This window comes from Leptonychotes weddellii, chromosome 6, assembly GCF_054177405.1.
Source record: "Leptonychotes weddellii isolate Sample4059 chromosome 6, ASM5417740v2, whole genome shotgun sequence".
Taxonomy (NCBI): domain Eukaryota; kingdom Metazoa; phylum Chordata; class Mammalia; order Carnivora; family Phocidae; genus Leptonychotes; species Leptonychotes weddellii.
The window spans coordinates 105,760,351-105,781,016 of NC_138374.1; the positions used below are offsets into that span (position 1 = coordinate 105,760,351).

Here is a 20,666-nt window from a genome sequence, read left to right on the forward strand (position 1 = left end):
GTGCCTGATGGCCATGGCAGACCAGGTTGTTCGACCCCCAGCTTCCCTCTCCTCACACATGCTTTCCAGTGGATCCAGGAACAGGGCCAATGAGTAAAACATTGTCTCCATGCCAAGGCCTCGTTCACTAGTGGCCTCTGCCAGCAAAGCCCAGCCCAGGGGAAACCAAATATTGAAAGGTGAACTTACCTGGAGAACAAATGTTGGTTTTGAACTGCTGGGTACTGTTTTGACATGACATGCAAGTGTTCTCCACTCCCTAGTGTTCTGCTTGGGGAGAAAGGATCCAAATTCAGTCTGCATTTCTACAGGAGTCTTGTTTTCCAATGAGCCGGAAGGAGGGAAACACCTAGCAAGTGCTCAGTCTAAGCTTTCGCTGTCTGAATTCTCCTGTGCCTCGGTCAGTGCTCCGTCCCCTCTCGAAGAGATCCTGCTTACTTCCTCAGCATCCCGCCACCCCAGAACGAGCAGGAAGAGGCACACAGAGCATGGGGACCAGTGTGTACGGAGCCCCTTTCCCGGGTCCTGGCACTGTCCCTGGGGAAACGTACCGGTACATGTCATTTCACTTAATCCTCCCGAGCCGGTGTGAGCAGTGTGCATTTTATAGGAGAAACTCAAGTGTAGAGTCGTTAGGCCACTTGGAGGGGAAGGAGCTGGGATTTCGACTGTTGGACCTCTTCTGTCCACGGACTCGCTTCCATGCAGAGCCCAAGGGTGCCTGTGAGGGTGGGGTACAAGCAGCATGGTCACAGGCAAGGTGAGACTTGCACAGAGTTTTGAAGGAGGCTGAGAAACGTCCAGATTCCAAGGTGAACTCCAGGCGCAGAGGCAGATGGCCTGCATGAAGCAGAGAAGCAAGGGTGCAGGGGAAACCAGCACCCCAAGGAAATGTCTTCACTGAACATGTTTGATTTTATGCCCCCAGCTTTGCTCGCTAGGGTAGGATGGGACAAAGGATTATTTTAAGAACACTCCTAATTTCTCTGGAAAATTCCACTTGAAGGTGTCCTACGTGTTACTTAATGCTTGCTATGGGAGGGGCCATGCAATGGTTTCTTGTAAAAATTTAATCCAGGGAACTATTTCTCCCCCTAGAAAAGGCTAAGAAATTTTCCTTTTTTGAAAGATAAGACCCATGTGACCTCTTACAGTTCTCACTGTGCCCTGAGTTTCTAGATGCTAAGAGTGGAATTACAAGTACCTTTGTTTTGGGCAGCCGCATAATGTAGGAAATGGTTAGTATCTAAACTCTGGCTCTGACTCAGACTACCTAGTTTGAGAGCCCAGCTCTGCCATTTTCTGGCTGTGCAACTTTGGGGAAGTTATTTATCTTCCCTGTGCCTCCCAGTTCCCTTATCTGTAAGATGGTAGCAGACTAGCACTTACATCAGCGGGTTATGTGAGGATTGAATTAGCTATTCAGTGCACATAACAATAATGTAAAATCATTGCTAAATTTCACTTATTTTGCTTATGATTTGTCTCCTCCCACGAGATGGTAAGTTACACAGGGGCAAGGGTTTTTGTCTCTGTTGTTCATGGCTACATCTTCAGAGCTGAGAATGATTCCTGGTATATCACAAGTGCTCAGTAAATAAATATGAAATGAATGAATGACTTAAAAGCACTTAGCAATGACTGGCACAAAGTAAGTGCTCACTAAATGTTACTGTATCACTCTCTTTAAGCCACACACATATTCAGACCATCAACAGTGTGAGCTCCACCTTCAAAATACATCCTGAATCGGACCCTTCCTCACTGCGTCCCAGTTCGGGTCCCCTCACTGCTCACTGAGCTGCCTGCAGGAGTGACCTAACCCAATTCCTTGGCTTCATCCTTGCCACCTTATAGTCAGGGCCCCCGAACTCAACTCTCTAGCTGTGATGATCCTCTTCAAAGATAGCCTAGTCTTGTCCCTCCCCTGCTCACTATCCTCCAGTGTGTCCCCATCACACTCAGAATAAAATCAAAGGCTTTTCATAACCTAAGGTCTCTACGTGTGTGCGTACTTGGCATTCTCCCGAAACTTCATCTCCTATCCCGTGCCTCTCTTTCACGTTGGTTCTTGCTCGGGTCCCCTCACAGCTTTGACCTTGCTGCTGGAATGTTCTCTGACACATTTTCAGGTGTCAGCTTACATGTCACCTCCTCAGACAAGCCTTCCCCAACTATCAATGTACAGAGTCCCGCGTACTCCTAGCCCTGACTTTCTGGCCCTTCTTCTGAGCATTTAGCACTGATTTCTGTGCCCGCTGCTTACTGTCCCACAAGAGCGTAAGTTCCACTGGGACAGGCACTGTGGCTGTCCTGTCTTCCCATGCCTTGAAGAGTGCAGTCTAGCCTGGTGGGGGTGACGTCTACCCCTGGGGTCGTCAGGGGCCACGGGCTGGGGAGCATAGTGAGGACCCTGACGCTGTTTCTTCCTGTGCCCGGCCAGGTTCTGCAGATCTGCCCCAAGGACATGAGAGCTGACATCTGTGTGCACCTGAACCGCAAGGTGTTCAAGGAACACCCAGCTTTCCGGCTGGCCAGCGACGGCTGCCTGCGGGCCCTGGCCATGGAGTTTCAGACAGTGCACTGTGCCCCGGGGGACCTCATCTACCATGCAGGAGAGAGTGTCGACAGCCTGTGCTTTGTGGTCTCCGGCTCCCTGGAGGTGATCCAGGATGATGAGGTTGTGGCTATCCTAGGTAAGTGTGTTACCTTTGCTGGGCATACACCTCTGGGGCCCAGGGTTGGCTGAGCTACTGAGCAGATCAGTGCCACTGCGGCCTCCAGCCGGGGAGAGAGTGCTCCTCAGGGCAAGGCCAGTCGCTCGCCTCTATCCAACACACAAGCATTTGAGTGCCTCTGCTGGGCTAGTCGCTGTCTCAGGCACTTGGGGCATTTCAATGACAAAAATGGGTTTTGTCCTCAGTGGGCTCCCAGGCTGCTGGGGGAGAGAAGCAAATAAGCAGACACTTGCATACAGTGGAAGAAGTATCTAACTCAGTATTCAAGTGTCTGGAAGGCTTCCTGGAAGAAGTGATACCTAAGCTGAAACCTACAGACTGGAGACGTGAAGGGACAAGGGCGTGTCCTCAGCGAGCAAAATCCCTGCAGAGAGAGAGCATGATGCATCTGCAGAACCGCAGTGCGTCCCCTCAGCGCGGCCGGAGCAAAATAACGAGAAGGGCCACGGGGAGAGATGAGGCTGGGCGGGGCTACATGCTGCGCAGATCATGGCAGGCTCTGGGAGCCACGTTAAGGGACTTGGACTTTACTTCGGGGAGCCAGTGAGGGGTCTAAAGCAGGAGAGAGGCCCAGTCGGATTTGAACTTTAGAAAGATGACTGTAGTTACTGCTTGGGTAGTGACTGCAGGGGGATGGCTGTGGTAGGGAGAGGAGGTTGGAGACATGCTCTCCAGGGGCAGGTGGATTGTGCCCCGAACTGACACTGTGGTGGGCAGATGGAGAGAAGCAAATGGAGTTGACTCACTTAAGAAGTCGAATCAACAAATGGTGGATTTGCTGGGGCTGGGGGCTGGGGAGAGGGAAGAGTGGATGAGGGCTGCAGGATTTCTCACTTGGATAACAAGGAAGCCCGTGTGCCACACACTGAACTAGGGAGTATGGGGGGAGGAGTGGGGTCATGGGGGGACATGTTGGTACTTTAGCATTTTGAGCATCAGCGGCCTTGAGAGAGTCATCTGATTGCCTGAGGCAGCTACAGAACAGCTCTTTACTGGGGCCATGTCTAGCTCTCCGAAGGGACCAGCCATCAAGTACCAGCCATCATTTTGGTCATCTAGTCAGTGCCAGGCATTTTACATACATATTTTCATTTAAGCCTTACAGTAAATAAATAAAATATATAAAAGAGTGATTTTATTATCCCCATTTTGCAGATGAGACAGTGAAAGCTCAGAGGCTAGGGAACTTGCCCAAGGCCTCACAATGCTTGAGATCCATGGAGCCAGCATCCTGGAGTCCCTCTGAGTCCAAAACCTCTACTCTGATCCATTTCGCACTACCGCAATCCTAATGATAGTTTATGTAGTTTGCTGGCCCATTAAGTTGCCAGGCACTTTACATACCTATCTTTACATATGATTTCTTAAGAAACTGAGGCAGGGAGAGGTTACATTATATGGAAGTTAGAAGTGAGATTCAAATTAAGTAGCCAAACATACATAGTACACACACACACACACACACACACACACACACAAAGTCCAAACTTTGTTCCTGTTTGACGTCGGAGTGCATGGTATGCAGCCTTCCTCTTGCTCCCCTGGCCCCAAACCAGCTTGCCCTCTTGATTACATTCTGCTCGGGTTAGCCCAAGGATGATTTATATTCCTTCAGCATGAGCTGGCTGATGGTCAGTGGGAGCTTGGGATAGAGACTGGGTGTGAGGTGGAGGCTGAAACTGTTTTTTGCTAAAATGAAGGTGTGGATTCCTGCTCTCCATTGAACTCTGCAGACAGGGTTAATCTGTTGCTAGCTGTCCTCATCCGCAGAGAGCTGAGATTAGACTATGTGTAGGAACAGCACACATGAGGGGAACAGCCGTTCCTTTAGCACGGCAGTGCAGGGGCCATTTATCCCTCCCTTTAATCCTCATCGGTGTCCTTGATAAAGCGGACTTTCCATTGGTAATCACTCTTGGGATATCTACCTGGCTAAGAAGAAAAACCAGTGACTAGTGAGCTCTTCTTTGAGTTGGAATTGGATTGAATTTGAACTGATCCTTTGGTTAAGGGCATCTTTCACCTATCTCCCCTCCCCCCCTTTAAAGATTTTATTTATTTATTTGTCAGAGAGAGAGAGAGAGCACAAGCAGGGGGAGCGGCAGGCAGAGGGAGAAGCAGACTCCCCGCTGAGTAGGGAGCCCGATGCGGGACTAGATCCCAGGACCCTGGGATCACGACCTGAGCTTAAAGCAGATGCTTAGCTGAGTGAGCCACCCACGCGTCCCAGCCCATCCCTCTAATTGATAACTCACCAAATGCCTTTCCAAGGAATCTCTGCTGGTGACCGGCACCATCCCCCTCACATATGCAGGCGCAGGGCATCCTTGATGACCCACCTCACACAGCTGTGTGTTAGGAGTTGGGGTTGGACAGTGAAGCCTGGAGGAAGGACAGAGCTGCAGAGGGCTTGAGGAAGGCAAATGACGGCTTCCCAGCGGGGTCTCATCTCTCCTCAGCCTGGGCTTCTTGCAGGGAAGCCGACCAGGGCTTGAGCCACCGTTGATTTACTTGGTCAGTTGACTGCTTCTGCAAACGCTGCCCTCTGTCTCCGGTCCTCTGCACATCCTGCCTGCTTCAGTTAGCAGTGCGGACGGGACCTTGGGAATCACTCAGCAGCTTCAGATTCGGGGCAGTTGTTGCCCTCAAGCTGTCCCGACTAGAAAAAGCAGGAGTGTCCCCAGGAGCCAGATTAGGTCCAAAAAGTAGGTCCAAGCTTGACATCCTAAGAAGCCTGTAACATTTCAAGATGCTCTTGTTCTATAAAAGGATGTGAGACAAGTCCTTTGACCTAACTTGACCTCTGGGCCAAGAAGCATAAGATTCCCAGCTATTTGCTCCCTGGAAACTTAAGTTCAGAGTTTTGTTGTTATTGCTTCTTCCTAAATAGAATATCTTTTGCTCAATTCCCTGAAATCCAGTTGTTTGTGCAAAAGGGGTTCAGGTGACAAATGGTTGTTAGAACTAGATCTCTATTGCCTTTTGATGCATCTCAGTTCAAGCCAACCAAAATTTACTGAACACCTCCTACTTACCAGGCACTGTCATAGAATTGGGATTATCAGTGGACCACAGATTAGCCCCCTCCCCTTCCAGGAGCTTCTACAAGCGCAGGAGATTGACACGGTGAAAAAGGCAACAGTCACACTGGTTGATGAAGTGTTACCCCTCCTGGAGGGTCATTGGACAAGTAATTTTTGAGCAGGTACGGTACTGTATCTAGTGCTCCAACGAGGAAAAAAATGAATAGGCAGGGAATCCTTAGTTATCACAAAGTGGGAGGCTTTAGAATAAAGCCCAGAGCTCATCTGTCGCATTTAGTTGTCTCTACTGTCTTGTTATCAGTTCGCTCATTTACATTCTGCTAATTTGTTTCTTCCTCCCAGTTCTAAGATTCTGGTTAATTTTAGCACAAGAATGGGGAAAAGAGTCTGTATTCATAACTGAGGGTGTTTAATAAGTGTTAAAAATAGAACACTTTCTAAAAAAGTTTTCTAGGAGAGTGTTTGTCAAACTTTCTTGATTCAACTCACCATAGGAAATGGTATATTGTCTCGTGAACGAATAAACACATGTGCACACACAGTTATGTGTCAAGCTCGGTGCTTAACTCTTGCCGCATGCGATGCAACCTGGTGTTTTCTATTAGATTCCATTCTCTTTCGTTTAAAAAGAAATTGACATCATGACTCACTAAATTGCTTTCTTGACTGACGCAAAGCCTGCAGCCTGGTGATGGGTATTAAAGAGGGCACGTTCTGCATGGAACACCGGGTGTTACACACAAACAATGAATCATGGAACACTACATCAAAAACTAATGATGTAATGTATGGTGATTAACATAACATAATAAAAAATTTTAAAAAATAAAAATAAAAACGGGGTTCCCCCAACGTCAACAATACCTCTCTTGGACTGCAAGCCTTGCTGTCCCCTGAGGGCAGAAACTACACCTGGATCATCTCTTATGATCTCCTTTTCCTCTGATGTTCTTTGCCTTACGTGTGAGAGGACACCTTTCCAATCCCCTTTCGAATTCTCTTCGAAATCACTCATGTCTTTTCAAATTTAGTTTCTTGGCTCTTTGAAGTAAATTCAAGCCTTCAGCATGTGCATTTTATTCATTATATTTTTAAAGGAATTTTCTTCCAATTGGTGATAGCTATCAGAATAAAAAGGCATAGGTACCCATTTTGACCCCACCCAAGTGGTGGAGATGCCCACGTACCTGCAAGTACGTTCTTATCTTGGTTCTGTGACACTTGACCAAAGTAGAGGAGTCACGGACTTTCCTCAGGGCTCTGCTTGAGTGTAGTCCATCTTCCTGCATTTCCATCTCACAAATGCAGTGTTTAGATTATCTTGCTTCCCTGTGATTTAGTGTCCCTATAGTAACTTCTATGGGTTTTGCATTTTAATACTTAATTTGTATTTTAACCGTGGATCCATCTTGTGTCCTTTCTTTTTGTTTTGTTTTGTTGTGGTTTTTTTTCATCCTCTTGGGCAAGACAGTCTTTTTTGCCAGACTGCACTGAGGGGTGGAAAGAGCCCTGGGCCCAGAGCTGGAGACTTGCCCATAGCTCTGGATCTGCACGAACTCCCTGCAGGAGTGCCCCCACTAACTGACGGAATCTCGGAGTCTCCTGTGTTTCTCCTAAGCCCATCCCACTGCGTCAGTTGTACGTTTACTCATCTGTCCCTCCTGGGAGCTGAGATCCTTTGATTTCCTATCTTGAGCTTGGCCCAGCGTATGGAAGGCACTAGGGCCAATTTGCAGAATTAAGTTGAATTGAATTGAGTTTAATTGAATTGAGCCAAAAGGCAGGGAGAGACTGTGCTCTGAAGGGCCCCATGGTCTAGAATAAGGGTCTGGACTTTATCTTGTGGGGATGAGGAGCTCAGAGAGAGTTTCAAACATGAGTGACATGAAAATTTGGGTCCCACAAATACAGAGGCGTAGAGGCTAGCTAGGAGACTCGGATGAGAAATGATGAAAGCCTACGTATGGTGGTGGAAGGGAGATGTGGGGATGAGCTGGAGCCCAGAGATATTAGGAGAGGGAGAAGCTCCAGGCTGAGGGAGGTGAGGGGAGGGAATAGTTTCTGGCAGCTCGTGGACAGGGCCGGAGGAGGATGAAAGATGAAGGATTTATTCTACTGAGTTTGCAGCATCTTTTTGGAACAGATCTAAGCATGGCTCTCAACTGGTGGAAACTCTTCTTGACTTGTGGATGGGCCAGAGCCTGCCCAATGAAAGGAAACAGCCATGGGGAAGACTGACAGGCAGGCCCTGGCCCATCACTCACTCTGAATTAACTTACGACTTGAGGTCCTGTCACTATTGAACTAGGATTTATGTGTAGCTTCTCCTTACCTGTACATGTAAAGTTGTAAATGCTTGTTCACAGGTGAAATCTTTCTTTTTGTAATGAACACCCCCTTCTCATGGTTCCTAATTTGGAAGGCACTCTCATCTTTGCTTAGTTAGCTTCTTTATGTCCATTGACCTTGGATGGATATTAACGTGGCATTTATTTACTTAGCAACTATCCCAGCGTAACGGGGTGTTAATCTCTGCAAGGGTGAGTGGTGTAGAGAAAATCCTTGTCTTATGAATGTTCTATTCCATTTGGGGAGACAAATGCATGATTAGTGACAATAAGTAACACAGGTACTTCTTTCCCTAGACTTCCTGGAGTGAACAAGGACATACTCATGGAGGAGGCAGGAGGTGACTGGGCTTGGAAGGACCAGTAGGAGTGTTTGGTAGGCTGAGTCTTGAAGTGGGAAGAGCAGCATAAGTCCATAGAGTCATTAGAGGTGGTATTATGTGTAGGTATATTCAGGGACCCAGGTGAGTAGGGTAGAATGAGAAGACTTTCCATGTGGCCAGTGGTTCTCAACTTTAGTGAACCTAAGACTCAGCTGGAACACTTGTTCACAATGCGGATTCCCAGGTCCCTCCCCAGCTCTAGGATGGAGTCTGGGAATTTGCATTGTGAACAAGCCTTCCCCTCCCCTGGGTGGTTCCGTTGCATATGGTTAGAGGACTATACCTTGAGAAACATTGCTTTAGGCAGTCACTCCTTGATGTTTTCGGTAGAGTGGGGTGAGATGATGTTGTAGAAAGTATAAGGCACGTGCTAGGGCACCTTTTATTACATTAGCCTAAAGCATATGCAACTGCCAATCTTCAACTATTTCTGACCTGCCAAAATGGTAGAATAAACATCCTGTGATCTGTATGAAAGGGGAGGAGGGCCTAGCCTAGGATGGTGGCTCTGTGGTGGTGCAGCCAGGATTTGGACACATGAGGTAGGGCATTCTAGATGGAAAGAATAGTGTGAGCTGAGGCCTGGGGAGTGTGTTGTGTAACCCCAGGACCAGCACTTGAGCTAGAGCTGAGAGCCCCGAGGGGCAGCAGGGGGGCATGAGGCCAGAGAAGCAGGTCAGGGCTCATCTGTGGACATTTCTAAATGTCAGCATGAGGAACTAGGCAGTGGGAAATCACTGAAGGTGATGGGTAAAGTATGACACCATTAGAGTGGCAATTTGTAAAGATTAATGAGCTAGACACAGAGCAGGAAGGGAAGGCAGGGAGTGACTGGCGTATAGTAGAGATGAGAGGTGGTAAGATATGGGCAGTAGAAACTGAGACAGAATAGGGTTGCCAGATCAAATACAGCACAGCCAGTTAAACTTGGATTTCATATTAATGAGTAATTTTAGCTTAAGTATTTATACCCCAAACACAAAATGGGATATACTTATGCTAAAAAAAAGTATCCATTTATCTAGGATTCAGATTTAACAGGGTGTCTTATATTTTTATTTGCTAACCTTCGATGGGAGGGACATGTTGATGGACATTCTGGAAGGAGAGTCTGAAAGGTTGTATAGAATAGGATGTGAGGTGTAGCCAGAGGGAGGTGAGGGAGGTGATTCTGTCATCCCAGTGAGTTGGGAGATGGAGGCACTGGAACAGACAAGGCTAAGTCAGGAGGAAGACACGGTGAGAGAGAAAGGTGATGAGCTTGGCTTTGACTTGTTGCATTTAAAGACCAGTGGGGTATCCGAGTGGAGTGCTCGGGAAGGTGCGTCTGGAACTGGGAGAAGAAGCCAGGGCTCAAGACAGAGATTTAGGATTCAGAGGAAGGAATAGGAAATAGGAAAAACAAACCAACAAACAAGAAAGGGTGTGGAGCGAACACAGGGGGTCACATTCATTTTCCGAAATGACCAAGTATTTCAGAGCGTTTTAAAAGAAAATGGGAGTGTAGGCATTCAAAATGCTCATGAGGAATTTTAAATGGGATTAGAAGCTCTTCTGATAAGTAAAGTAAGTAAAATATAATTTTTAAATGCTATATGATCTCAGCTATGTGGGGGGAACATGTATAGATAAAAACCCACAAATATCTCTACCCACATGTCATAGTTGATGTCTTTAGTCTGTGAGGCTATAGGAGATTTTTGTTTTCCTTTTTCATATATATATTTGTCTTTCAAGTCTTCTTTAAAAGAGCATATGCTACTTTCAAAATTAGGGAAAAATTTTTGTTTAATTTAAAGTGCATCTTGAGAAAGTCAGCTTTGTTCCATATATTCTTTTGGTTCTTAGGATACCATTTGAAAGAATAACATTTTTTTCAAAAAGAAGTCTTGACAGCATTTCTTTTGTTATTTACTGGTCCAGTCAGAAAAAAAAGATGACATTTACTTAGTGGGTACTACCCAACCCCTCCCTCAAACGCTTCTTGAAAAGGAGGATGGCTAGGCAGTGAGGACAGAGGAGCTATCTAACCAGGATTTTAAGAAGAGCAACAACTGCATGTAAAACCCTCATTATTTCAGAGATGGAGGAGCTGAATCCTTCACAGAGTGGCTTCCCGAGATGCTTGTGAAGTGGAGGGGCTGAGGGAAAGGTCCCCCACTTTCTGCGCTACCATCTTTTGGAGTGCCCAGCCCCACATGGCCCCATGGACCTGGCGTAGCTGCCGGGAGAACATGACCCCCGGGCACCATATAATAATGTCGCTTGCTCACGCTCAACCCAAGGGGAGGAGGCTATGTTTAAGTGTCTCTCTAAACACTCCAACCAAGCATTAATATTCGTATAGCTTTTCCATCAACTGAAGCAATTATATTAAATCCACACTCCTAGGGAGAAACTATCCTATGAATAGTCTAGAACTTCAGAAATGCAAAACATTTGTGTTGGGTAATGCCTGCAGTACTTGATTGAGGCGGGGCGGGGGTGGGGACCAGGTTCTACTTCCTAATTCTGTTTTTGTTTAAGCAATTAAAAAAATTGGTTTGCAGTCTCTGAAGACACCGGTAGTTAGCAGAGTCAATAGATCTTTCTAAAGGAAACTCTTCTAACTTTAGTGCCCAGACAGAGGGGAATGGTTAAATAAAAAATTATGGTAAATCAAGGCAGCTGTTATGATGACGATGGAAAAGGTTTTATTGGGACATGCTTTGAAATGTTTTAAATACAATGTTAAGTGGGGAAAAAAGCAGAGTATGTCGCTCTATGTGCTGTAACCTCAACTGCATAAAAGTGCATGTGCGAGCAGAAGAAAGATGGAAAGCATACCAAAATGTTCATCAGAGTTTTCTAGGTGGTGGCCTGCAAAGCCAATATTTTCTATTTCTCAGTATATTTCAGTCATTTTCTGCAGTGCGCACAGAGTCTTTTATAAACAGGAAGGGAAAGAAAATCAAGTCAACTTGCAATTCTTATCTGTAGTGATCTTGGAAATTCTCACCTGCCTTCAGTGAGAGATTTGTGATCTATTTACTTAGCAGAGACACATTGGGCTAATGTAATCTAATTGCAGTTGCGAAGAATAGAAGGAGAGTGTTGGGATGTTTCCAAGCCATCGCTTTAATGTAACCATTGCCGAGTGAGCCCCATTCAAACAGAGATGCCAGTGTTGTTTGCTTCTGCTCAGCGTAGTCTCCCCAAGGAAGGCTAGTGACCTACATTTGGGTGAAATTTTAATTCCTTTAAGGAGAGCATTTGTATGATAGGGTAATTTCTAACATTCATTATCTTTACATCTTCTTTTTAAATTCATCTATAAATTTTCAGCGTACCATTAAGCTGGATCAGAGTGAATTATGGGACTATTTCTGAACAGCTCACCAAATTCCTTCTTGGGCCAAGCTGACAAGGTAGCTCCCTGAGGACACCCGGGTTCTTGTACTCGGGCTGGAGACCAATCCTCTCCTTAAAGCCTCCATCCTGAGACATTCTAAGTCTTTCTTATCCTGGCCCACCTTTCAGTGTTCTATTCAGACCCGTCTTTTCGTTGATATATTGATTTATTCATTCCATAAACATGCCAGATGTAGTCTGGGGCTTGAAGATACAATGGTGAATCAGACAGACACAACTGGGATAGAGCTAATAGTCTTATCAGGGAAACAGATAAGCAAATACACAGCTTTATAATATAGCATGCCAGGAGTAATAGGAGTAAGAACAGGATGCTAAGGAAGCTTATAAGATAGGCATCTAATCCAGCCTGGCCAAGAGAAATCAAGGAAGGCTTCCTGGCAGAGGTGGTATCTGAGCTGAGATTTGCATGATGAACTGAATTCCACTGGATGCAGCAGTGGTGGTGGGGTTTGGAATAGGGGATTAAATAGAAGGTGTTCCAGGCAGAGGGGACAGCATTTTCAAAGACTTTATTTTGTTTTTTTAAGATTTATTTATTTACGGGGCGCCTGGGTGGCTCAGTTGGTTAAGCGACTGCCTTCGGCTCAGGTCATGATCCTGGACTCCCAGGATCGAGTCCCGCATCGGGCTCCCTGCTCAGCAGCGAGTCTGCTTCTCCTTCTGACCCTCCCCCCTCTCATGCTCTCTCTCTCTATCTCATTCTCTCTCTCAAATAAATAAATAAAATCTTTATTTACTTGAGAGAGAGAGAGTGTGCACTCATGGGGGGAGGGACAGAGGGAGAGAGAGAGAGAATCTCAAGCAGACTCCCCACTGAGTGTGGAGCCTGACTTGGAGCTCGATCTCATGACCCTGAGATCATGACCGGAGCATAAATCAAGAGTCGGACACTTAACTGACTGAGCCACCCAGGTGCCCCCAGCATCTTCAAAGACTTTGAAGCAGGGGAGTGATATTTGTGTTTAGAAAGGCCATCCTGGATGCTATGAAGAGAATGGCTAGCAGGCAGGAAGACCAGAGAGGACAATGTTGAGAGATGAGTGTAGCTTGAACTGACTTAATGTCAGTGGAAATGGAGAAAGGTAGACAAATTTATGAGATACTTGGTGGATAAAATGACCAGGGCTTGGTCTTTTATTGGATATGGAGACGAGAAAAAGGGAGGACTCTGGAATGACTCAGACAACTTTCACCGGGACAGAGAATGCTGGAGGGTGGACAGGCTGACAGTGGGACCAGTTTCATTTTGGGATTTGTCGTTCTGAGCTAAGTTAAAGTGTCCAGTGTGAGATTCTAGACTCAGAAGAGAGACCTAGGCTAGAGGCATAAACATGGGGACCATCAGGATCCAGGTGGCAGCTGAAGCCAGGGTAGAGGCTGAGAAAAACCCAAAAAGAGAAGGGAGGGTAAGAAGCAATAAGGTCTTATTGCTTCTAAGAACCTTATTGTCTTCTAAGAACCCCGAGGAATGCCCGTTTATAGGGGACAGGTGGAGGGGCCAGAGATGGACTGCCAGCAGAGGAGAGGGCTATCACAGAAGACAGGGAGAGAGGGAAGGAACATTTCCAACTGATACAGAACCAAATTTCACCGACTAGGAGAGGCTATGGATTGTAAGGCACGCCAATATTTTATGGCCCACTAAGACACAATGCTGCCAGTTAAATGGTGATAGATGGTTGATTGTAAGACACATTCTGATTTCAGAGATAAAAACGCTTGACAACTTAAGTATATATTAGAATCAAAGAGCTAGAATAAGTTGAGGACTAAAATACACCTTTTAGATTGATTAGGAAAAGAGCTCTTATTGACTATGGCGAGAGTAGTGTTAGTGGGGTCTGGGGGGTAGAAGTGAGATTAGAGTAGCTTGAGAAATGGGGGGGAGGTGGCCGTTAGTTCCAGGGTGCTTGATAAATTGCAAAGATCTTCCAGAGTTCTGAACCAAGAGAGAAATAAGTAAGAGAGATACCAGTCAAAATATCACCTTTTTTTTTTTTTTCTGATTAAGCTAATATTGAAGAATATGCTTTGTACCTGTGTCCAAGAAGACTTCCCCACACAGAGCCCCAGAATTAGGCCTACCCTGGTGGTGCTGACCAGCACGAGCTACCCCTGTGAGGGTCTGCCTGGCAGATCTTACGGCCTGGAGGGACGGAGAGAGCACGCTTTCTGCAGACAGGCAGATCCTGAAGAGAGCAAGGGGCTAGCCTACGCATGTGCGGGTTCTCCTTTAAACTCCTCACTCAGACGGGGGCCACCGAGAGGCCACGAGTGTGACGCAACTGGACTGCTTTGCAGAAGGGGACATGGGGAAATGGGGGTAAATCACCCTTTAACTGTAAGAGTGTAGAGATGCTATAAATAGCATTATCAAGAAATTGAGCCATAAAAGAAAGGAGAACAGTCCAGACCAGCTAACCTCATCTCCAGCCATCCAGCTTTTCCCCCTTGCTGTTTGGAAAAATTACCCATCTCTTCCATGTGTCTCAATTCTCTTGCCTCACTGTAGAAAGCCAGATCCATTCTCAGTTTTCTCTGTGAATTCCCCATAGTCCTGCCCAAGACAACCTCCAACGTATCTTGATATTATGTTTTTATTTGTTTTATACTTCACTGTTACACACACGTAGGTTTGTCTCCTCACCGTGTAAGCCCCTCGAACGTAGAGACAATGTCTTTTCCATGTTCTATCCCCCTTCACCGCCGGAACGCTGCCTGCTCCATGATGGGTGGGGCCAAATTGTTGAACTGGATTGAATTGCGTATCTTTGGGAACCCCCAGTCTGATAGCTGTCCAGGAGGGAGGGGCAGGGGCAGTTCCCATCAGAGCTGGCACGTGACATTCCAGTTCCTGTGTGGGTTTCATTAACCAGGTACACGGCGGACCCACGCCAGTGTCCCATCTCTAACACAGAGATGGTTTGCTAAAGAGCGTAACAATCGCTCTCCCTTGTACTGACTTCGGAAGAAGGCAAATGTTTCCTGAACATCTCTGAGCTCTCCTCCAAAACCTAAAATGAGACCAAGCCTCTCTAGAAGGGGATGCCCCTCTGAGAAGTGGGGTGACATGCCTACCTCGGCCTGGAGCCTGGGCCTCCTGGGCATCTCCAGGCCCTGCTTTCTTAGTTGGCAAAAGAAATCCAATAAAATGTGTTGGCTCAGCACCCCACACCACAGCACGATCAGATAAGACCTGGCACTTAAAGGTAAGGCCTTATTCCGAGTAGTATATTTTCACAACTTGGACAGGAAAGCACACTGATGAGGTCTCCACTCTGTCTGTATTGGATGGACCTTCTCACTTCTCTAAACTGTAGCAGATAAAGCAGAGGTCACAGACTTCCAGCAGCATTTATTTTTTTTCAATGAGAGCAAAAAAAAAAGGGTGGGGGGGTGCTTTGTAGCTTCATTACAGATAAAAGAAGGCAAAATTTACCAGGTGTCAAAACTTTGCTTATCTACTCTTCCCCGTGGTCTCAGATGACCTAAGGGAAACAGCCAAAGATGCATGTGGGAGGGTTAAGGATTCCCGCGTGGAAGCCCGCGTCTGTCCCTATAGCAGGGGGAGAGAGCAGGCGTGGACATACCTTCCCCACAGAGCTGAACCCATTGTACTGCCCCACCGGACCGTGGACTCCGGAACTGGCTAGGATGTGGGGTGAGCTGCTCCAACAGAAGCCCAAAGTAATAGAAGCTTAGACAAGACAGAAACATGTTTTTCTCTCATGTAGCAGCCCAGGTATAAGAGCTGGAATGTCCACTTCATGGTGTTGGGCGCCCCGCTTGCTTCTTGCCTCTTGCTTCGTCCTAACTAGGTTGTCACCCTGGCCTCCTGGTCCAAGAGAGCTCACATCCTTGTTCCAGCCAGGGGGGAGGGAAGAGAAGGGGAGGGCACAGCAGGACCCTAGAAGTTGCACACATCCCTTCTGCAACCCTCGCCTTAACCAGAACTTGGACAAATGGCCATGGCGAGGCCCAGTGCAGTCTTTATTCTGGTCATCTTTGTGCCCAGCTGCAAGTCATCAGCTCCATTACCAGAAGAGGGAAGAACCGGTTTTGGAGAACATGTGGATTCCTCGGCCATAGCTTCTTAAGGTCAACGCTGTCTCTGATGTATCCTTTTTCCCATCACCTAGCATGGTGCCTGACCAAGGTAATCGGGCAATCATTTAACCTCTCTGGAACTCACTTTCCTCTCTTTAAAATGGTCCCGATGATCCCTGTGGAATTTGCTTCACAGGGCCGTTAAGAGAATTCTTCTTTTACTGTGTCTGCAGTTTACTGAGCACCTACTGTGTTCCAAGCCCAGGGCTAAGTGCTTTGTCCATAATAAGTTCATGTAAGCCGCACCACAGCTCTATGAGGTGGGTCTTATTATCCACCTTTCTTAGCTGGGTGAACTGAGACTGGCAGGGGTTTGCTAAGATGCCCGGTGCCATTGGTTTATCTCTGTATCCGGTATCCATTGAGTGCCTGCTGTGGGTCTGGGATATAGTGCTTCCAGGCATGAGGAGTGTTTCCAGAGTATAGCACGCACACATAATGGGGAGCTGCTCTGGTCAAGGGCCCAGGGAGGAGGTTGGAGCATGTTTGGAAGCGTGAGCAGGAGTTATCTAGACCAGGGAGGAGGGTGGAGGTCTGCGGTCGTGCTGGGGAGGCCCACAGAGGAGCAGGGAGCCAGACTTGGAGGGACTGTAAGAGCCACAGTGTGGCTGGAGGGCAGAGAGTGAGCAAAAGAGGGGGCAGGGGCCCCCTCAGGCTCCCAGCCGGGCAGTCCAACCTGTCTGGCCCTGAGGCTTGAGTTGAGGGAGGAGGATAAAATGCTTGGAAAGCATGCCGGGGGTGGCACCGGGGGGTGGGGGGGTGAGACTTGGCAAATTCTCTTTGTGTCTTAGACACGTCTTGGAGGACCAAGGAGGGAACCCAGATGTGACATGCCTGGCTTATGTGATGAACCAGGAGGCCTGAGAGCTGCCCTTGTCCTCACCCTCATCCTCCTGAACTATACAGTTCAGTGGTGTGCACAGTCTACTCGGAACTTACCTGGAAATATCTGTCCAGCCCCTATTCTCTGTATCATAAGAATTATTCCTAGGGCCAGGAGACAGAATGGCCAACCCTCCGAGCCTCTCTCAGTGATGCCAGGGTCTCTGTGGTCACATTTCACCATCCTGATGAAGTGAGTGACAAGGCTCCTCTGGTCTTGAAATGGCTTGAGGGCAGAGGACCTCCTGATGCTCCAGAGAGGAGGAATCTAGACAGTAGGGTAGGCTGAGGGGACTGGCCCTCACTGCACCCTGTATCCGGGCACCTCTCTCAGCACCCCCAGTGTGGCCCCCAACAGCATCATGAATCCAGGTCTTTAAACAGTAACTCAACAAGTTGGTGTTGCCCGCTCACTGTATAGAGTATGGAAGGCACTTAGGTAAGTTTGCAGCTGAATGAGGAGACCAGGTACTTTCCTCAAAGGATTACAAAATATACTGGCAACACTCATGTCTACAGGTGAGTTAAGGAACAGATAATCCAAAACATGGGATAATCCAGAGGCTTCTGGCTTTCCTCCTGCTGAAGAGCCCTATGCTGTGCCTCAGGGCCTTTGCATCTGCTCTTTCCTCTCCCTGGACTCATCTCTGTGCTATATATCTTTATGCTGGTTAATTGGAACTCATCCCTCAGGTCTCAGCTCAGACATTGTATCTCCCTGAAAGCCTTCCCTCACTCCTTGAGCTTGAACTAGACACCCCTCCTGCAGGGTGTCCTATCATGTTAGAATTAGGCACTCACCCCTGAAATGTTATAGTCCCCTGGGTCTCTGTCTCTCACTACATCATGTCTGTCGTCCCCCTGCTATACCTCAGCCCCTAGAACAGTGCCTCCAAAAGTTGCACGACTGACTGAATGAGTTGTTTCTAATTGGTTTGGGTCTAGAAATGGTTGGTGACTTTAGAAGCAGACAGTAATTTATACTGCAGAATTATATTTTGTCGATACGGGTGACCACTGTGAGCGGTCCTTATAAGAGCACACAGTAGGGAATAGTGAAGAGAAGCAGCTGGAGATTTCAGTTTTGCTCTGACCCCTCTGGCCTGCCAAACTCACTCAGAGACTGTCTTTGAATAAGCAGGGCCTTTTCTGAAGGGTTCCAGTTGTCAGTTTCAGAGCAGAATTGCTTCCCTGTGACTTTTTAACATTTGGGTAGGCTGTTTGATCCTCCCGGGGACCCAGTTCCAGCACCTCTAGAATTCGCCCTGATCACCCCTCCCAGCCCCCCACTCCCACCTTCCACGCCCCTTCAAGCCTCCTCACGTGGGTATTCCAGCCTCTGCCCGTCCTTAAATTGAATTATCTACAGGGTCTTGGTTTTCTCCTGTGCTCCTTGCAGAGATCTGCCCTCTCTCTCCCTGTGCCACCTCAGTCCTGGGTCCTACCTCCCACCTATGTCTTATGAATGTTCTTTGGTCCTACGTCTGTACCCTGAAGGGTTGTTTATGTCCACTGCAATGAAGGAGGTGCAGTAAAGACAGCTACATTGAAGTGGGGGTGAAAGGGGGAGGAGGATTAATTATCACAGGGATGTTTGCTTGGAGTTTTAATTAGACTGCCGTTCCTTACTTCCCCTTTTTGTTCTTTTTTCTTTTCCCCAGCTCAGAACATCCACGTAGAATGCACTTTAGAAACTTGAACATTAGGCTTTAACATTCTGCACCCAGAGCCTCAGTGTAATAAATAAATCAATAAGCTGATTGCCTCAAGTAGTTGGATTGCCAGGTGCATTGGGGTAACTTTGGTTCTTCAGTGAATGATCATTTCATGCTAGGGAACAAGGGATGAATGTGGGTGTAGGGCTTGTCCTGGCCTCTGATTTGTAACCCTGACCTGGGAAGTCATTATTCCCAGAGCTGTGTGTAACTTACAAACAGCCTGCCAAATGCTCTGTATCCTCCCCTTTGACAGTTTCCCCAAGTTCTATGTCATAAATACATTTGTCGTTTGCCAGAAGAGGCTTGGGTTTATTTTGAATCTAACAAGCCCTCCGACACCACACTCTTAAATCTCACTAACAGATCATTTATACCAAAAATGCTACCTTGACAGGAAGAAAGATAGTATGGTTTTCAATTTGGGTTGAAAATCAAATTCAAGTTACAACAACACTGAGACTTCCTGGACCCTGTAGGTTAATCATGATTATCTTACCGTGAAATACTTGGTGTAGTAGGAACTACTCTCTATTTATTGTTTCTGTCAAAACCTTAGATTGGAACTTTTTCCAGTGGGCATGTTGTAATTTCTAAAGATGCACTTATTAATTTCATGGTGTGTTTCAACCATAATATGGTTGTCCTTTATTTTATGCAATACTCACTCATTAGGTTTTGTTTAAATGCAGGACAATTGAACCTTGAAGAATGTGGGGTTAGGGGTGCTGACCCTCTGTGCACTTGAAAATCCACGTATAACTTTTGATCCCCCAAAACTTAACTACTAATAGCCTACTGTTGACGAGGAGCCTTACTGATAACATAAAAAATAAATTAACTTGTGTTTTGTATGTAATATGTATTATAGACTATATTCTTACAACAAAGTAAGCTAGAAAAAAGAAAATGTTATTAAAACCATAAGGGAGAGGGGGAAAGATGGCGGAGGATTAGGGGACCCTATTTCAACTGGTCCCCGAAATTGAGCTGGATATCTACCAGATCACTCTGAGCACGCATAAAACCAGCCTGAGATGTAAGAAGATCAGGCGGTTGGTTTTGAGGTACGAAGCGGGGAGCCGTGATTCCCCGGGCAGATATCGGGGGATAAACGGCAGTGGGAGGGTGCCTGGCCATGGGGATCCTACGCCATCGGTGAGCAACAGCCTCGCGCGCTGCGGACGGGCACAGACTCGCAGACCCGTAGCGGCGGGGAAAGGACTTTAGGGCAGCCCCCGGGGCAGAAACCCGGAGTGGCGGGGTCACGTGGGCGAACTGGGAGTGGCTGGCGGTTTTAGAAGCACAAAGGGCAGAGACGTGCCCCAACCTGGAGGCAGGACTGGGAGCGCTGCGGAGGTGTGCACAACCCAGGACGCTGCAGTTTATAGCAGCACAGACAGAAACGGAGATGGTGTGGCCTGGAGAGCTCACTGAACAACAGCCTGCGATCTCTCTGCTCTGAGGCAGAGGGTTGGAAATGGTCTCTTCTGCTCTGACTCACGGAAGAGATGCGGAAAGCCACCAGGGAAAGCCACCAGAGAACAAAAGCCCCCAAAACGGATTCCCACTGAGCCCATCCCCCACCACAGGGGGGCGGGGCAACAGCCCAAACAGGGTTGCCTGAGTAACAGCGCGGCAGGCCCCTCCCCCAGAAGACAGGCTGGGAAAACAAGAGGCCAGCAACCCTAAGGTCCCAAGGAAACAGGTGCATCTTGCTTGGGTTCTGGTCAATAATTTGGATTCTATACATTCCCTCAAACACCCATCAACGGAATGACTAGGAGGAGGAACCCCCAAAATAGAAAAGACTCAGAGATTATGACTTATGCTGCAGATTTACAAATGGATGCAGATATAACCAAGATGTCGGAGATGGAATTCAGGCTAGCAATTGTGAAGACAATGGCGAGAATGGAGAAATCAGTTAATGGCAACATAGAGTCTCTAAGGGCAGAAATAAAAGCTGAATTGGCAGAACTTAAAAATGCTATCAGTGAGATCCAATCCAATCTAGATAATCTAACAGCTAGGG

The 20,666-nt window shown here is 47.2% G+C and overlaps 1 protein-coding gene across 1 annotated transcript in view; it reads left to right on the plus strand.

The window, feature by feature from the left end:
* Nucleotides 1–2,752, plus strand: part of KCNH1 (potassium voltage-gated channel subfamily H member 1) — a 207,284-nt gene extending 204,532 nt beyond the window's left edge. The window contains exon 8 of the mRNA XM_081823202.1: nucleotides 2,444–2,752. Coding sequence (XP_081679328.1) covers nucleotides 2,444–2,749 — 306 coding nt within the window. The 3' untranslated portion in view covers nucleotides 2,750–2,752. The remainder of the gene's footprint in view (nucleotides 1–2,443) is intronic.
* The last annotated feature ends 17,914 nt before the right edge of the window (nucleotides 2,753–20,666 follow it).